The 16,213-nt window shown below is 44.7% G+C and overlaps 2 protein-coding genes and 1 non-coding gene across 3 annotated transcripts; 2 read left to right on the top strand and 1 right to left on the bottom strand.

Annotated features, from left to right (window-relative positions):
• Positions 1–6,523: 6,523 nt before the first annotated feature.
• LOC100843573 lies at positions 6,524–7,663 on the bottom strand. Its single transcript, XM_014900702.2, has one exon. It carries the CDS (start codon positions 7,500–7,502, stop codon positions 6,714–6,716), a length of 789 nt encoding a protein of 262 aa, XP_014756188.1. The 5' UTR covers positions 7,503–7,663; the 3' UTR covers positions 6,524–6,713.
• Positions 7,664–10,000: 2,337 nt separating this feature from the next.
• TRNAF-GAA lies at positions 10,001–10,073 on the top strand. Its single transcript has one exon. It is a non-coding gene; the product is annotated as a tRNA-Phe (tRNA).
• Positions 10,074–10,860: 787 nt separating this feature from the next.
• Positions 10,861–13,957, top strand: LOC100834030 (AP-4 complex subunit sigma). The gene is made up of 4 exons (XM_003574410.4): positions 10,861–11,132; positions 11,328–11,414; positions 13,414–13,482; positions 13,560–13,957. Exons 1-4 carry the CDS (start codon positions 10,992–10,994, stop codon positions 13,692–13,694), a joined length of 432 nt encoding a protein of 143 aa, XP_003574458.1. The 5' UTR covers positions 10,861–10,991; the 3' UTR covers positions 13,695–13,957.
• The last annotated feature ends 2,256 nt before the right edge of the window (positions 13,958–16,213 follow it).

Genomic DNA, 16,213 nt, shown 5'->3' with positions numbered 1-16,213 from the left:
TTTCGCTGGAGATTTTCTTATTTAAGTGAAGATTTTATTTGTCTCCATGCTTTCATTTGCGCTGATCGGACGCACGGAGGATACAGTTGGAAATACAAATACTTCCTTCATCCAACAAAGGATGTCTCAATTTTGACCAAATTTGAATGTATTTATACACTAAGTCATGTCTAGATACATCCAAATTTTGACAATTTGAGACATCTTTTGTTGGACGGGGGAGGTACAAAATTTAAGATAAATTATGTGTTGATCAACCGCAAGAGTTAGGTAGCCGACAGGTGGGGTGCGTATACAATTTATAATCGTAAAAGGGCCTTTGCTTTTATCTTATTGTCTTTCGTGAACAGAAATTGGACAGTTAAAAATTACGCATGTTTTCATTACTACCATTAAATAAATTACGGATGTTCTCACAAGAGATGTGTGCAAGGCCTTGCCGTCAACACTAGTTAACCATTCAAAATCTATAACACAGACCGAAGTGGTGGTTGTCCTCCTTTTCGAAAAAGAAAAAGAAGACCGAAGTGGGGTGGTAAAATACGGCGGGCCGGAGTAGTGGAGTAGTAAAGGGCCGAAATAAAACTGCGCAATGCCCTGCATGCATGCAAAGTACCTTGACCACGACGTCTCATGCATGCATGCATGCATGTACGAAGCCACCCGCGCGTACTGCGTATTAGAAGGACGTTCTCTGTGACTCTGCACCGTGTACGTAGCTGCCGGCGACGTCAAAGTTGCCGTTCACAGCCGTGTAAATCTTACCGCGGACGCCCGACGGGACGTACGTAATAAGTACTTCCTCCAATCCTAAATTGTCGTGAAAATATTACATGTATCTAAACGTATTTTAAAAGTAAATACATTCATATTTGGATAAATTTGAGACAAAAATTTAAGACCGGAGAGAGTATAGCCATGGCCAGCCACTCAGCCAGCCTGCTGCATGCATGCATGGCCAATCTGCTTTGCAAATTGCAAAAACTTGAATTGCAATGCATGTTTCAACGACGAGAGCTAGCTAGTTGAGGGATGATGGAGACACCACACCACAGGGCCAGAAAGAGAAGGAAGGATCAGCTGCAGGGAGCAACAGCAGCAGCATTCAATCCCGGCCCGCGGCCAGCAGCTATAGCGGTAGCGCGTCGATTCAATGCGTTTCGGTTAAAGTTCGGTGCATGCAACAAGCTAGCCAGCCATATAGCCCCATAGGATCGAGAGAGCACGTATGCACAGTTGAAAAGGATGGCCGGCCGGGTGTGCCTGTGTGGATACGTTAATACGTGCATGTGCATGCATGCAGGCAGGCAGGCAAGGAGATTGCTGCTCCTACGTAGGAGTACGTACGACCCGCTCGCCAATTGCCATGCATATGTGGTAATGCGTGTATGACGACGCCATCGATATGCCTATCAGTCACCTCACAGTCTCACACTCTGTGCTGCGTCTGCACTGCATCTGCATGCATGCACGGTGTATCGATCTAGCTCATGCATGGAGGTTGACGGCCGGCGGCCCACGAGAACTGATGGCGCGATCGAGCTCGTTTTCGTTCGTCCTCGGCAACGCATTAACTCGCAAACTGTTTGGCTAGATTTCTTTAACTGGCCCCAGGCCGGCCGGCTGCAGTACGGAGTACTCTCGATCCACAGTCGTACGTACGTCGTAGATCTTGAGCACTGTGAGTGTGACCACGATCTAGCTCTAGCTACCTAGCTTGAGAGTTGAGACCTACTAAGGCCTTGTTTGATGTTAGTGTATTTTTTTAGTCAATAGTGTTTTGGTACATGAGGGTTTTGGGTGTTCATCTCAAACACTCAAAAACCCAAAACACTAGTGTTTTTTCTTAAAAACACTAATTTGAGAAGTGTTTTAATTTGGTAAAAAACTGGAGTGTTTTGTTGGGGAAATTAGGGATAATTCCCTCTAAACACTTCCTACCAAACAACCATTTGACGTTTGTAGTGTTTTTTTAATTTGGAGTGGTTTATATCCTAGAAAACACCCCAAAAACTTTAGTATCAAACAGGGCCTAACTGGTTTGATCTAGGGTTTAAGGAGAGACGATCGACGAAGCGTCGTAGAGATGGATGATATGAGGTGGTGATGGGACGACTGTCTTCCATGTATTCCTCCGGTCCACAATGAGTGTTGGGATTTAGTGCAAAATTAGTTTAGTACAAATTTGTACTAAATCCTCGAAGCTTATTATGGATCGGAGGGAGCTACCGTCAAGTAGTTCGGGAACATATATATTACCTCCTTTTCGTTCTATAAGTCACGCACGCATAATTAGAGTTATCGATATTATCAACAGAATATGCATTGTATGCTACACAAAGTATACTCTTTAGAAACTTGGTTTACTATATTTCCTCCTTTTTGTTCCATAAGTTACGCACGCATAATCAGAGTTATCATATGATCAACAAAATATGAATCGTTAGTCTACTGGAAGGAACGAAAGAAAAGTATTTTCCAACACAAACCATACCCTGATCAGAAGTGGTTAACATCATTAAAGCGGAAGCCGCCCTTTGGGCCGATCGAGCAGATTCGTCAGGCCTTGGAGCTAGCTTTGCCTCTTTCTCAAAAAAAAAAAGCTTGCCTCTTTCGTTAATTGATAGCTTCTGTCCACTCGGAAGATAGAGTACCGACAATAATGAAAAACGATATGCTTAAGAACTCAAACAGCAAGTTGTTCAGTTACCAATAGGCGGGACGGGCCGCCGGGCCGGAGATAAGACTTTTTGTTGTCTCATCGTAGTACTAGTTGTGCTAGCTGCCTACACATTTCAGGCTAGATCTGGTTCCTTGTTTTTGCCTTTTTAGCAAGTTCATGTGTTCTTCTGAATATAATAGGTTCACTTTGGACACATGCGCGCATGTGTATGCAAAGGTCCCCAGCTGGCATAGAAAAGGTCTGAATGATTACATGGCCCGGCATATCGATTGATCTCTCACCTGATTTGAAGTTGAAACGCGACTATTACGTACACGTTCAAGATTCTTATATGCATGCATGTCTGGGGACCTTTCTAATTAAATTCTACCTGCCATGCCAAGTAGATGTCGCCCGCGAGTGCTTTGTAGTTATCATTTTGAAACTTAATTTGAACATCGAATTCTCGATGTGTTTTCACTGAAGTGGTTAAGTTTCACAAGAGTATAAATATAAATAGGACAAAAAAACTTCATTGTTTTGTTTTATACTGACAAAAACGGGCATCTCTTGTTTTTATAATGAGACGAGTATCCATTCTCAAAGTGGCCTGAAAAGGTTACCGCTTTAAATCAAGGAGCCATCGAGTACTACAAAAAGCCTCTAAAAAGACTGATGTAAAGAGAAAGACAGCTCAAAAGTCATGGGATCCAAAGATCCAACAAAAGTGTGCTTATTAAAATATTGCCCAGCCGATCGGGATGTAGTACGTACGTGGCTGTAGTACTTGCTACAGCTTCAGAGTGAAAACATTTTCTCGATTTTTTAAATTTTGTTTTTAGTTTTTCTCCATTTTTTCGAGTGGTACGGAGAGCTTCTTGCAGGGTTGTACCTCCTTTTGTTTATTGAGTTTTTGTTCCCAGACAACCTCGTGTGGAAGACTAAGAAATGTCAGTACCCATCAGGACCAGACCCCTTTGTTGCATGCATGCGTGTAACATAGCGCAGGATATGGTCGACAGTGTGCTTTCTTCTGACCGATATCTATATAGTCATCATCCAGACCTAAAACAAAGAGTAACGATGTTGGTTTTGCGTGTACCCAACTACCGTTACCACGTCCCTTTTAGTATACTTTTGCTCGTGTTATCCAATATGAACATAGGTTCCTTTCTCGTTTTCCATTTGTCGTATGCACTTTTTGATCGAGCTAGCTAGCGGGGAGTTTGCGCGCGTGCATGCATGGTGACGTGGACCCCCCACGATGCGTGTAGGCGCAGTTGTGCATGCAACCACTACTGCTAACTAGTCGTCCCATGCATGCATGCACGCATCTGTACGGATCAGTCGGGCAGCCAACCTCGGGGTGTGCGCGTGCGCCGGGCATGCTGCATGCAGCTCTGGCCCCGGCCGGCCGGCCGGGGGGGACTCGATATGGTGCACGCCGATCGATTCGACCCTTTTACTTTTCAGCGGCACTCGCACCACTCCCTGGACTGACCCCGGCACAACGTGTGCGCCAGCTGCATGAATCGCCTGCGTGCATGACACATGCGCAGAGGCCAACAAGGAAAAGCTCCAATCGCGATCAGCCTGTCTGATCGACTGATATTTTTAGATTTGGAAACAGCCAGTGCACCCGCTAATAACACGTAATCGATCCGATCCATATTAATTGTCTCAAAATTGCCTAAATATAACTGTATTTATGACTAAAAAACGTTTAAATACATGTAATATTTCGACAAGTATTTATGACTAAAAAACGTTTAAATACATGTAATATTTCAACAAGAATCGGATGGAGCACACGTGACACCTGAGATCGAATATGTTATTAGGATGACAACTCCACGGATCCCCTGTTTGATCGGCCAAGGTGTTGCAGCTGGCTTGCAGCAACTGGCCGTGCAGGCCGTCTAGCTAGACAGCACCATAATTACATCTGCTCTCATGCATCAACCTGATCGAGGCTCGTTCGGGGCAGGCAATTAATATCTCAGTACATTCCTCGGTAGATCGACCGATGGACGGATCCAGGTAACTGGGCGTTGGCGTGCCCCTCTCTCTCTCTCGTCATTCTGACCCCGGTTAACCAAGTCGGTCTCGTTAATCTAGGCACTACGCGCATTCTGCAACCTCAGCTGGCTCCGAGCAAAATGGAATGGCAATTTGCGAGCGCGCGCACTTGTCACACAGCTCGGGCAGACCTCGCGGGTTTTAAAATTCAGTACTGCAGACGGCTGCGCCTCCCTGAGCTCCTACATGCTGGGGTAGGTCGCTGTTTATTTTAGTACGGAGTTACATCTTTTTGTTTGAAAGAGTAGCTAACCACGCGGAACGTGAGAGCATGGGTACGTGATTCAGGGGAACGCGACGTTTCTATTTCTATTGGCCCGTTACAAGTTCGTGGCAGCCAGGCAGCACCAGCAGCATAATCTGTACTTTCTCTGATTCTAAATTGTTGATTCAAATTTGCTCAAATATGGATGTATGTATATTTAAAAAACGTCTAGATACATGTAATATTTCGACAACAATTTAAGATCGGAAGGAGTACAATCCAGAAACCTGACATGCCGCCAAATCAAGGACCAGATTCTGGTCGTTTGCTTGCTCTCTCTCTCCTTCTTTATTCTAGTCGTTTTGTTTGTAGTTGACCAAGTGAGAGCGGCGAGGTAATGATGTTTGCAGAACTGGTGGTCCGTTGTGCGTACAAGATTTCGACAAGATTTCGAAAGATAGACGGACATGGGGAAGGAGGGCATCAGGACAGGAACGGAGGATCGTTGGATGGATGTCGGAAAAGGAAGGACGGCATTTATATCTTGTGTTCATGCGAATATGGGACGAAAAATACCTAGAAGACAGAGATATGACAATTTTTGTCTTGTGCTGCAGCAGTCCCTAGCTCCAAAACAGAAAAAAAAATAGTGATTTGCTTCCGACTTGTTACAAGGATCGTGGGCCTCGTGATGGGCTGTTTTTTGTGTGTGTAAAGAATGGGTTGCTTTTTGTGTGTGTAAACGGACGGGCTGTTTATTCGTTGCCAGCAGTAGTGAAGGACGCATTTCTATTTGGGCTAACAAATGTTGGGTCCAATATACCAGACGTCACTATGGAAACAAATATGCAACACAGTTGCCTGCTCCTGCTGGAGCACAAAGCAATGGAGGCTCCCCGTCTGCCCTGATCAAGAAACGCCGAACGTCTGTCGCTGGCCCTGGGACGCCTATTCTGCTGGAACCCAAGATTGCCCTGAAGCAGCAAACTCAAGCCTCTGCGTGCGAAAAATGCTCGATGGAAAGATCGCTGCAGTTCGCCCTGGGTAATCTGTTGGTACCCTGGGATATCTTTGGACCCTGCTCTTTAGAGCTTGCTTTAAATTCAGCACTTTTGTGCTTCTATTCGGAGCTTAACTGACAATGTTGTTTCGTTTCTGATGAAATGGAACGGGGCGTAAAGCCTGTTATCTAAAAAAAACCGAATATGCAACAAGTACATACCGTCGGATTAGTAAAGTGTGGCTATTTCTCAAGTGCTCCTGATGTTTAAGCAAAAGATTGAAATCTCGGTCGACTCTATGTACGTCGGATTAGTATCTATACGTAATGCCTACTCTCTCCTCTCTATCGTTTGTTTTGTATCTTAGAGCACACACTGAATCCAATGGTCGACCAATCAATTTATCCCTAATGAAAAATCAGACAACTTAGACATACAAGACCGTGCAATGAAAATTTAGAGTTTATAGCACAAAGCTATAAAAAAAATACTCTCCGTTCCATAATTCTTGTTACATTTATCTAGACGCCTTTTAAAAATGGATACATTTATTTTTGCGCAAATTTGAGACAAGAATTACGGAACGGAGTTAGTATCATTTAAGAACCGAGTGATCAGCAATCAACATCGAAACATGAAAAAGGTACGAGTACAGTTTTATGGTTGCCCGAGAGCATCTTGGAAAAAGGTGGCCCAAGGAAAGGAACTTATAGATGAACAAACAAGAGAAAACAAAACAATTACTCGTCCCAAGTATTTGTACTAGCTACCCCCGGAGAAGTCCACCGGGGCCTGCAACCGCGGACACGAGGGCCAAGGGGTTCCCAAAGATGACCGCGATGATGACACTCACGACGACGCCGACGATCCTGCGGAACTTGTCGAACCCGCCGCTCCTCCGCGTGCTCCGGGGCAAGCTCTGCAGCACGCCCTCCGTTATCGGCGAGTTATTAGCCTCCACGAGGATCTGCCTCCCGCCGCCTATGCTCCTGCCGCGGCGGGCGTGTGCGTCCTTGAGGCACGCCACGTGCAGGTACACAGCCTTGCCGTCCTCGTACACGACGTAGGACCAGAACTTGCGGCGGCGGCGTCCGTCGGCCCTGCTGCACATGCCGCACCGGCCGGACGCATCCCTGCGGAGCTCGAAGGCGCGGCCGTCATGGACGAAGCTGGGCTCCAGGAGCGCGCAGCACGGGTGCAGGTCCAGGTCGCGGTCGCGGCAGTGGTACGCGAAACCGCCGGCCACGACGTCGTCGCCGCACGCGTCGCAGAACCGGCCGCACGCCGGGGACGGGTGCTCGTGGTGGAAGACGAAGGTGCGGCCCTTGAACATGGCGTGCTCCAGGGTGGGCGACGGGAGCGCGCAGCAGGTGTGGAGGTCGTAGTTGCATGGCTCGCACCTGTACCAGCTCGGCCCCTCGCCCGGCTGCATGCACCCGTCGCACCGGAAAGGCCCCGCGCCGGCCCCGGTACTGGTAGTCACCAGGTTCAGGTCGTGCTCCGGGTGGGCGGGGTGGGAGATCGCCGCCGGTGGATCCTCGAACAGCCTTGTCATGGTTGACCTGCTCTCTGCCTCTCGAATCTCGATTCTTTACAAGAAGAAACCAAGCAACAACTTTTGAGGAACTGTCAACTGATTGCCAATTAAGGGCCTAGCTAGTGCTGGTGTATTTATAGGCATATTGTACGCGCTAATTAAACACGCCAGCGTATGTTCCTTCGAGGGAAAGATACAATAGACTTCAGTTGGTCTACGCAGTTATGACATGCATGTATCTGGCTAAGCACAGTATAATTTGAGAAGTGTACATATTCCCTCCGTTCCTTAAAGATTGGTATGTTAACTTTCATTAAGAATTTGCCACCAGACTTGCCTCGCTAGAACACATCCGAGCAGAATATGCGAGATTGTCTCCGGTTCTTGATCGCAGAAAGGACAATGCTCAGGATGATCCAGGCCCCTTCGCTCCAGTCTATCTGCTGTCCAACATCTTTCTCTGCGAAAGTCTTGTTTTAATGAAACCTAATATGCCAATTTTTAAGAAACGGAAAGAGTAGCTCCGTTTTTGAAGTAAATTTCCGGTGAATTTCGGCAACACGGTAGTCGTTGAAATCAAACTGTGCCATATCGAGGCTGGGGCGGGCCTGGTCGGTGTTCACGCACCGCGTAACTAGAGCTCTTCTGTTTCGCCGTGGGATGAGCACGTATATACTGCTATAACCCACCGTCCACCGTACTTTCGCCGAAGTACTTAGGGCCTAAGTTGCGCTAGTTAACGGAGCTGGCTGTCACTCTCTTGGACAAGTAAGCGCGGGATGACTTAGCTCTTGACTGTAACAGACAGAAGTGTGCTGCTATGCATGGGGTGATTAACTGGTGTGGCGTGCAACGTTTGCACAAGCGAAGGGAGGAAACCTTAATTTGTTCTGGTCTTGCGCGACGAAGGTAGACATATGCGGGTCGTCGATCTGTTGCGTGTGTTACTTGTGATCGACGACGACCAAGTAGCCAGGAGCTCATTTTTGCGCCTTGATTACTAACCGTGGTCGGCCGTATGTATCATGTATGTATATCCACGGAGACCTTGACCTGCAATGCGACGATTTGTTCCCGGCTCCCGCGCGCACATCTGTCGCTAGAAGCACGTGAGAACTTTCTGCGCAATACCGAGCCTGCTAATTAGCGCCGCGCCGCGCGGGTCGTGTGAGCTTTCATCATATCCCGTCTCCGTTGGACAGAAATAGTTTGAATTTGACGTCTATATATATACTGTTTTCAGTTAGCGATTGCTAGCAGTTGGGATATTGTTTGCTGACCCTGGGTCAGGATTCTACTCCACTGGCGATGAAGAGCTACTCCTACCAGGTGATTCCCCGCGGAAAATTCTATATGCAGTCTGAATATGATTTTAGAAACAAATGATAATAATATGATTTAATGTAAAATAAATATGAATATTGTAGGATAAACAATTTTATCATTCATAACACCTATGCAACAAAACAATATATGTAATTTTGATGTGCATGAACATTAACAATTTTGAAAAAAAACGAAAAGTGAAGCTTCGTCAACCTGAATATTTGCAGATTTTAGAAAAATTGACATAAATATCATGAAAATATGTGTTTGGTGAAATATTTACATACGATGAAGAATTTTAAGCATCAAAATATTAAATTTGAATGAACCACCAAAATGGATTTCTAGTGTACAACAACACATGATGTGGAGTCTTGAATGCTCATGATGTGCATGATGTGGACACCTTGCATGTCAAGCTTGCAAACATTCATTGCAGCTAGTGGGATCAATTTTATACGTTATATAGATTTGGTCTGTTGTTACTGGTGTTACAAGCCATGCAACTCGTAGATGTCCACATTATTCACAGTCCAAATCGATCGATCTGTCCTGCTCTTTGTCATCATCTCCCTGTCTTTGCAAATGATAAATGATGTGTTGAAGAAAGTACACAATCTAGGTATCTGTTAATCAGATTTCTACTCTGTAGAGATTATTACTCTCTCTGTTTAAAAACACATAATTTTGAACTAAAACGATTCAAAGTTATGTCATTTTTTATGAAACGGAGAAGTAGCTGAGACGCATGCAGACCACCGCCCCGGTCGAAGACTATGCATGAAAACTGTGCACGAAGAGATGCGTGATGGGGCTACATGTTGAGTTACTGAATACTGACCATCCAAGTTGTCGACTACGTTGTACAGGCGTACAGCGTAGCACCAGCGCTGCTAGAGGGAGATGGAAGATAACCATTACGAGTTCACGATGCAAAGGCGGCTTGGCATGCTGCTGCTCGCCGCGCATCGGGAGGAGATCACGCGATCCAAGTATGCAATCATCAACGCACGGGTCCAGCTTTGGGTCGTATAGGACTTTTTTTTGCCTGTCACTGATTGGCGCATGGTGCTGCCTCGAAATTCTGGTCGGGCGCCAAGAATGCGAGCGAGAGAAAACGGAAAAAAATATTCCGAAAATGTAACGAAGCCTTAACGAATAAATATATTCTTCTTCGGAAATTACGCAAAGCGGGGATAGCTCAGTTGGGAGAGCGTCAGACTGAAGATCTGAAGGTCGCGTGTTCGATCCACGCTCACCGCAGCCAACCAACTTTTTGCCAGATTGTTTTTACGAATTTAGTTTGACGATTTATTTATTTTTAATTTTCTGAACGCTTTTAATAGGTTTTGTCTCAAAAAAATAAATACTGGATGCCTCAACGCCTCCTGTCAAAATACGTGCCAGTTGAATTTAGATTGATGATTTATTCATTTCAAATTTCAAAACATTTTAATAGTCTTTGTGCCGGGTTTTCTTTTATGAAATTATTTTGATTTTTTATTTATTCCAGTTTTTTCAAAGAATATAATAATCTAACACAAAAAAGTGTAGTTCATTGCTGAACCGTGTGAATTTAGATTCAAGATCGGTCACAATCTAATGAAGTCAGAAAATTTTAATCTACCTTTGTCCTTATGCTGATGATCTTTTACAGAATTTTATGCATGTAACAAAAACATCAAACTAAATTAAAAAAAAGGTTGCCTAATGACATGCACAAGGCACAACCAAATCGAATGCTCTCCGAGTAATCCGAAGTCTTAAGCAGGTCGAGCAAGGCCCTGCGAGAGACTGGCCTAACACGGAAGTATTGATGTTCTTTCAGTAATTTTATGGTTATGCGAATTAGAGGATGAAGTTAACACCATGTCAGTGTATTCCTGAATTGCTCTAGCCTCGCGTGTATGTCAAATTGACTCCATCTTCATGGTATATTGGTACTCCCTCTATTTCTAAATTCTTGTCGTGTTTTTAATACAAATTTAAACTATACCCAAAACGGAGGGATTAATCACCGATCAATGGTCAAAACGTAATACAGAAGACAGGGTCAGTATCCAAACCGGTGTCGGCCCGGTAGAAGAACAGAAAGGAAACCCGAACAGGAAACAACAGGCGAAGAGCTAGAAGAATCCTGGGAAGAGAGAGCGAGCGAGGGAGAGGGAGAGAGAGAGCAAGATGGGGATCCGGTTCGTGCTGTTGGTGAACAAGCAGGGGCAGACGCGGCTGGCGCAGTACTACGAGCACCTCTCCCTCGACGAGCGCCGCGCCCTCGAGGGCGAGATCGTCCGCAAGTGCCTCGCCCGCACCGACCAGCAGGTGCTGCTCTCCCCCTCTCGTCTCCCCACCCCCGCCAATTCAACCCCTATATCACTTCGCTTCCTCCTCCTTTTCCTGGATCCAAGAACCCTAGTCTTGTCCCAGAATCGAAAAGGCTCTGTTTTGGATCTGGATCAAGATGATTTATTAACCTCGGATTTCATGTGTTTATGATGGAACCGTGTGCGAACGCAGTGTTCTTTCGTGGAGCATCGGAACTACAAGGTCGTGTACCGGCGCTACGCCTCCCTGTTCTTCCTCGTCGGCGTCGACAATGATGAGGTGTGCAATTTTCCGCCTGCTCCTGTCCCCTGTTTTCATGAATTTATAACATCGTCACGCAAAGTGGAAGGTCCTAGTATCTAGATGCAGTCGATTCATGGGAATACACTCTGTTAGGCTGTGCAGTGGGCTGTAATCATCTGGCTTTGCTTAGGGACAAGTAATGTGCAGAGGATCGGGTCTAGTAGGGGTGGATTTGCTCATTGTGTGGTCTAAACTGTGCAGAGCTTTCAAAGCGTTGGCCTTACTTTACTTATGCTTTGATAGCACTGCGCCGCATTTGAACTGTACATTCCGTAGTTCGACCTTTATTTACTCATATTCTTACGTTCTGTTCAGAATTTCAGATTAGTTTGATAGGTTCTATTGGCTCAGCAATCTTTGCTAATGCAAATGAAACTGTGTAGTCAGGGGATATGTACTGGGCCTAATTCATGTGAAGTCAGGTGGGCTACCACTAGGTACAATAAATTGATGAAAAAGGCTGATGGCTACAAAAAAGCAAAGAAATGGGCTAAAGATAAAGTTAAGAAAACCGGTGGTCCTGAAGATTATGATCCTAGTCGGTGCCTTTCAGAACGGTGCCCGTGGCTGTGCTCGTTATTGCAACCTGCTGGAGTTGCTCCCGCAGCACAGTTTGCACACCTTTTTTCTGCGAGAGCTTGCGATGATAACTTGATAAGCCAAACCAATATCATGTTTGTAGATCACTGATAGCACATTTCAGCCATTTAGTTTTTCCCATTGTGAAAACAGGAGCTTTCTGGCTTCCTGGTATTGGAAATCTATCGAATGCAATGTTATTAGTGGACATCTACTGGGATCATATGCAATCCAAAAGCAGGTGATAACACACTCCAGATGATCAGATGCATTTGGCCAGAGCCCAGAAGCCCAGGGCGACAAAAGAAGTAGGATTAATAGAATAGACTCATCTCTACTACAAATTTGACACTTAGTTGGACCTTGCCATCATCTCTTTTCCAGAATATCTTTCTCTTTAATTTATCCTTCTTCAGCACCAAACCTACAACATTTTAAATCTTAAAGGGTAGTATTACTTTGTGCATAAATGATAAATCTACGAGGAAATGTGATGCTGTGGGTTAGGTGCCGAAGAATTGTGGAAACCAAGTCACCAGGACGAGATAAAAACTGAAACGATCACCAAAGTTGAAGATTCAGTCTAGGATTTCTGAATTACCTAGAGAAAAAGTAGCTAATATTAAATCAAAATTCGATACCTTACAACTGAACTCATGGCATGTATGCATAGGCTCCTGTAGAACTTAATTGGATCTTAATGTGCCGCTAGAACCCAAAACCAACAGGACAAAAAGGGAAACATGACCAGACCCGATTGCAACATAAAAAAAAAAGTAAAATGAAAACTGTGGCCTTGCTGCCTTTAGACAAAAACTAGTGGATGCTGAAATGTAACAAAGGTAACGGAACTAAATATATCGTAAGTTGTATATTCTTTCATATTAATACATTTCCCGTCTCAGATCTGATTCACGACGCAATTGAATTTATGGACCATTGCAATATTGGTTAACCAACTAGCTTGGCGTCCTCTGATCTTTTCTCGTGTTCCTAAGTATTGTCTAGCTAATACTGCTGCATCAAAATGGTACGCTGTGTGTGCAAACTGCAAAGTATCATAAAGATTTTACTATGAACTCTCCTCTCTGTTAGTCCTGAACAGCTAGACATCCTTACCCTTGTTATCATTTAACTGCAAATCAATGTAGACCTGTCAGTGGTGAGATTTTCATGTTGGTGCGGAGATCATGGTATTGCTATTGAATTACCCTTTGAAGGCGCAGTTTGGTAGACTTTCGTTTAATGTGGACTGAAATGAACAAATAACATCTAGAGGAAGTATCATTATTTGTGATAATTTATGTTGCTCTTGATAGTACTACTGCACTAGGACAACCTTGCCAATTTATCTCAGTATATGTTAGCTTGAGCCTGCTGATTTGTCTTTTGACAGAATGAGTTAGCTATCCTTGAATTCATACATCTTCTTGTGGAAACTATGGACCGCCACTTTGGCAACGTGGTAAGCCTACATAATCCTAAGGATTTATCATTGCGATAGTCACATAACTGGATCTAATGCTGCTCTCTTCATGCCAGTGTGAGCTCGACATCATGTTCCACCTGGAAAAAGTGCACTTCATGCTTGAAGAGATGGTGATGAACGGTTGCATCGTGGAGACAAGTAAACAGAACATATTGGCACCGATCCAGCTTATGGAGAAAACTTCGTAAATACTGTGCTCCAACTTTAGTTTTCCATCACCCGGTGCTTAGCACCATCGCCTTTCCTTTCCGTATATTTTCTATCTGCGGAAAGTGTCAATGACTGTGTATGCATGGGTTATTTAATTGGCCTGATTGAAACTATAACTGTTATATGATGCTGAGAATGATGACATAACCTGTTCTTACGTAAGCTGTTGTGGTGATAGTTTGATAATGTACTGAAGTCATTTGTTACTTCATTCTTACTAGTACCTAGTCTGTAATAAGTAGATATTGTGTTTTTAATACTCCCTCCGTCCAACAAAAGATGTCTCAAGTTTGTTAAAATTTGGATGTATTTAGATATGACTTAGTGTATAGATGCATTTAAATTTGGTCAAACTTGAGACATCCTTTGTTGGACGGAGGGAGTATTTGCTTTACCAGACTCGATGCAATGGATGCCCATAAGACAGTCTCTACATGAAGTTAGAGAAAACTTGTTATGATGAAAGGTTTATTTGCATTTGATGTTACCACCTTGCCTGTATCTGTCAACTCTTCTGTGCATGCGAAGCTGCTAGCTTCGCCCCGTTCTCAGTATTTGGTACTGTTGCAATCTACCAGCATGCTGCTAAAATTGTCTACACTAAGCTAATGGCATATAGGTAATGCCCGACTTCTATGTTGTGTGCGGTGTACGATCGAGGATCACCAAACCAGAGAACAACGAACCAGGCAGAGGTTTAGAGACTGGGAAGAGACGAAGGGGACTGCATGGGGAATTGGGTTTCGTTCTGTTCTTCTTTTCCTCTTCTTTCTTATCCTTCAATACAACTCACCCCTTTGATTATAAAGCACTGACACACGCAACGGCCACAGCTGACTCACGACAGCAAGGTTACAACGTGGAACACCACAACACAGTGGAAGACATATTCCCTCCTGATGCTTTCTCTGGGTCCATCACCATGCTTGACACGCCGTGTTTGACAGTATAATGTACTTCCTCGCTGCTTGGATCAATTTTCTCTTTTTCTGGTGCCACTCATTTCCAGACTGTGAACTGCTGCTCGACCTCCGTGGACGTGGAAACAAGCAGCCTTCTAGTTTCATTTTCACAAGAGAATTAGAACAAGAACTACACTTTATAGTGATACCGCTCATCTCCGAGTCCTTGAATTCATTCTTCGTATCTTTTGCATGTGAGGTAGGGTATATCTGAGTCAATGGAGTGTGCTGAAAATAGTGATTTAAAAAGGAGATATGAACCAGATATGTGTAGTTGGGGTAAATATTTCTGAATTGCTCCAAGTAAAAGAGGCTGCCAACTCTGCGGCGACACTTAAATCATCCACCTGCTTGAATGGGTAGTTTGTATTCTTTATGTGTAATATAACAAAAAGTTTTGCAAGCGACGATGCGCACAACCACCGTTTATCACAAAGTTCAAGTTACGGAGATATTAGTACACATCCAACTTGACATCCACCGCTTTCATACGTGCCCTCTGGTCACTGCATAACAGATCACCGATTGCAATCAGTTCATACACGATAAGATAGGCATCGATGAATCAACAATTTTCTTCGAGCAAATATCACAAAACTGCACTTATTGGATATAAGGTTTCACAGAACCACACTTGAGTTATTTTATCTTCAAAACATATATCTTTTGGTTAAGTTCTTACAAAAACCAAGTTCTTTTAGTTTCGTGCATTCCACCGCCATTCTTACTCACCTTTTTAGTGCATACGTGTCAAGAAATAATGACCCACTTGCCATGTCAGCTGCCAACGAGCTGTAAGGCCAATACGAGTGGAGGAAGGTTCGTCGGCCAAGGAGATCAAACATCACAACCATGCCTCAACGGACTCGGGGAAGACGGTGACTGAATGGTCGATTCATGGCACAGCCGGCAAGATTCTTCGGTGGTGAGGCTCAAACCAATGTGGCCAAGCTCACGTGTAAGGTCTCACAACTCAGAGGACAAGTTGGCCGTGATGACGAGGAACCGCATCCCATGGCCGCGGATGTAATTGGGGAGGGTTGGGGACGAACAAACCGCTTTGGATGAGGCGGAACGTGAGGAGCGACGTGCTGGCGCTAAGGAGGTGATAGAGAACGCCGTTAGATGTGCTTTGCTTCTGCGAACAGGATGATGATTTGGTGGTCCTCTTCCTATGGCCGGTGAGGCGCCACCGTGCTCGATCTCCTTGGCCAGCATTCCTCCACTTCTTCTTGGCCTCCGACATGCCCTGGCTCCTCCTCCTCTCGCGGCGTCTCCTCCTCATGCGCGTATTCCCGGATGCCGCTTCCTATGCACATACGGATACGTCGACACTCGTCCCATCCAAAATCCGTTTGACGGAATGCCGCAAACTGCTTGGAGGGCTTCTTTCTTCCATGACATGTCTCTCTTGGTGCATAGAGTTAAGCCCGGTGTGGTCCAGTTGCTTATTGCTTGGCTCGACTCCTTGTTGTACATTCATAGATAACTTGTATTTTTCTGTAGGTAAGCTAGGTAGAGTTTTCTTGCTTTGC

Source organism: Brachypodium distachyon, chromosome 3 (genome assembly GCF_000005505.3).
Source record: "Brachypodium distachyon strain Bd21 chromosome 3, Brachypodium_distachyon_v3.0, whole genome shotgun sequence".
Taxonomy (NCBI): domain Eukaryota; kingdom Viridiplantae; phylum Streptophyta; class Magnoliopsida; order Poales; family Poaceae; genus Brachypodium; species Brachypodium distachyon.
The sequence above is the reverse complement of the archived record's forward strand: the minus strand, read 5'-3'. Positions and strand labels throughout refer to the sequence as shown.

Excerpts from the sequence above, each read along its gene's own strand:
- LOC100834030 (XM_003574410.4), top strand. The coding sequence starts at position 10,992 with ATGGGGATCCGGTTCGTGCTGTTGGTGAACAAGCAGGGGCAGACGCGG. Across the intron at positions 11,133-11,327 it reads TCGCCCGCACCGACCAGCAG|TGTTCTTTCGTGGAGCATCG; the intron begins GTGCTGCTCTCC and ends GTGCGAACGCAG. Across the intron at positions 13,483-13,559 it reads ACCGCCACTTTGGCAACGTG|TGTGAGCTCGACATCATGTT; the intron begins GTAAGCCTACAT and ends TCTTCATGCCAG.
- LOC100843573 (XM_014900702.2), bottom strand. The coding sequence starts at position 7,502 with ATGACAAGGCTGTTCGAGGATCCACCGGCGGCGATCTCCCACCCCGCC.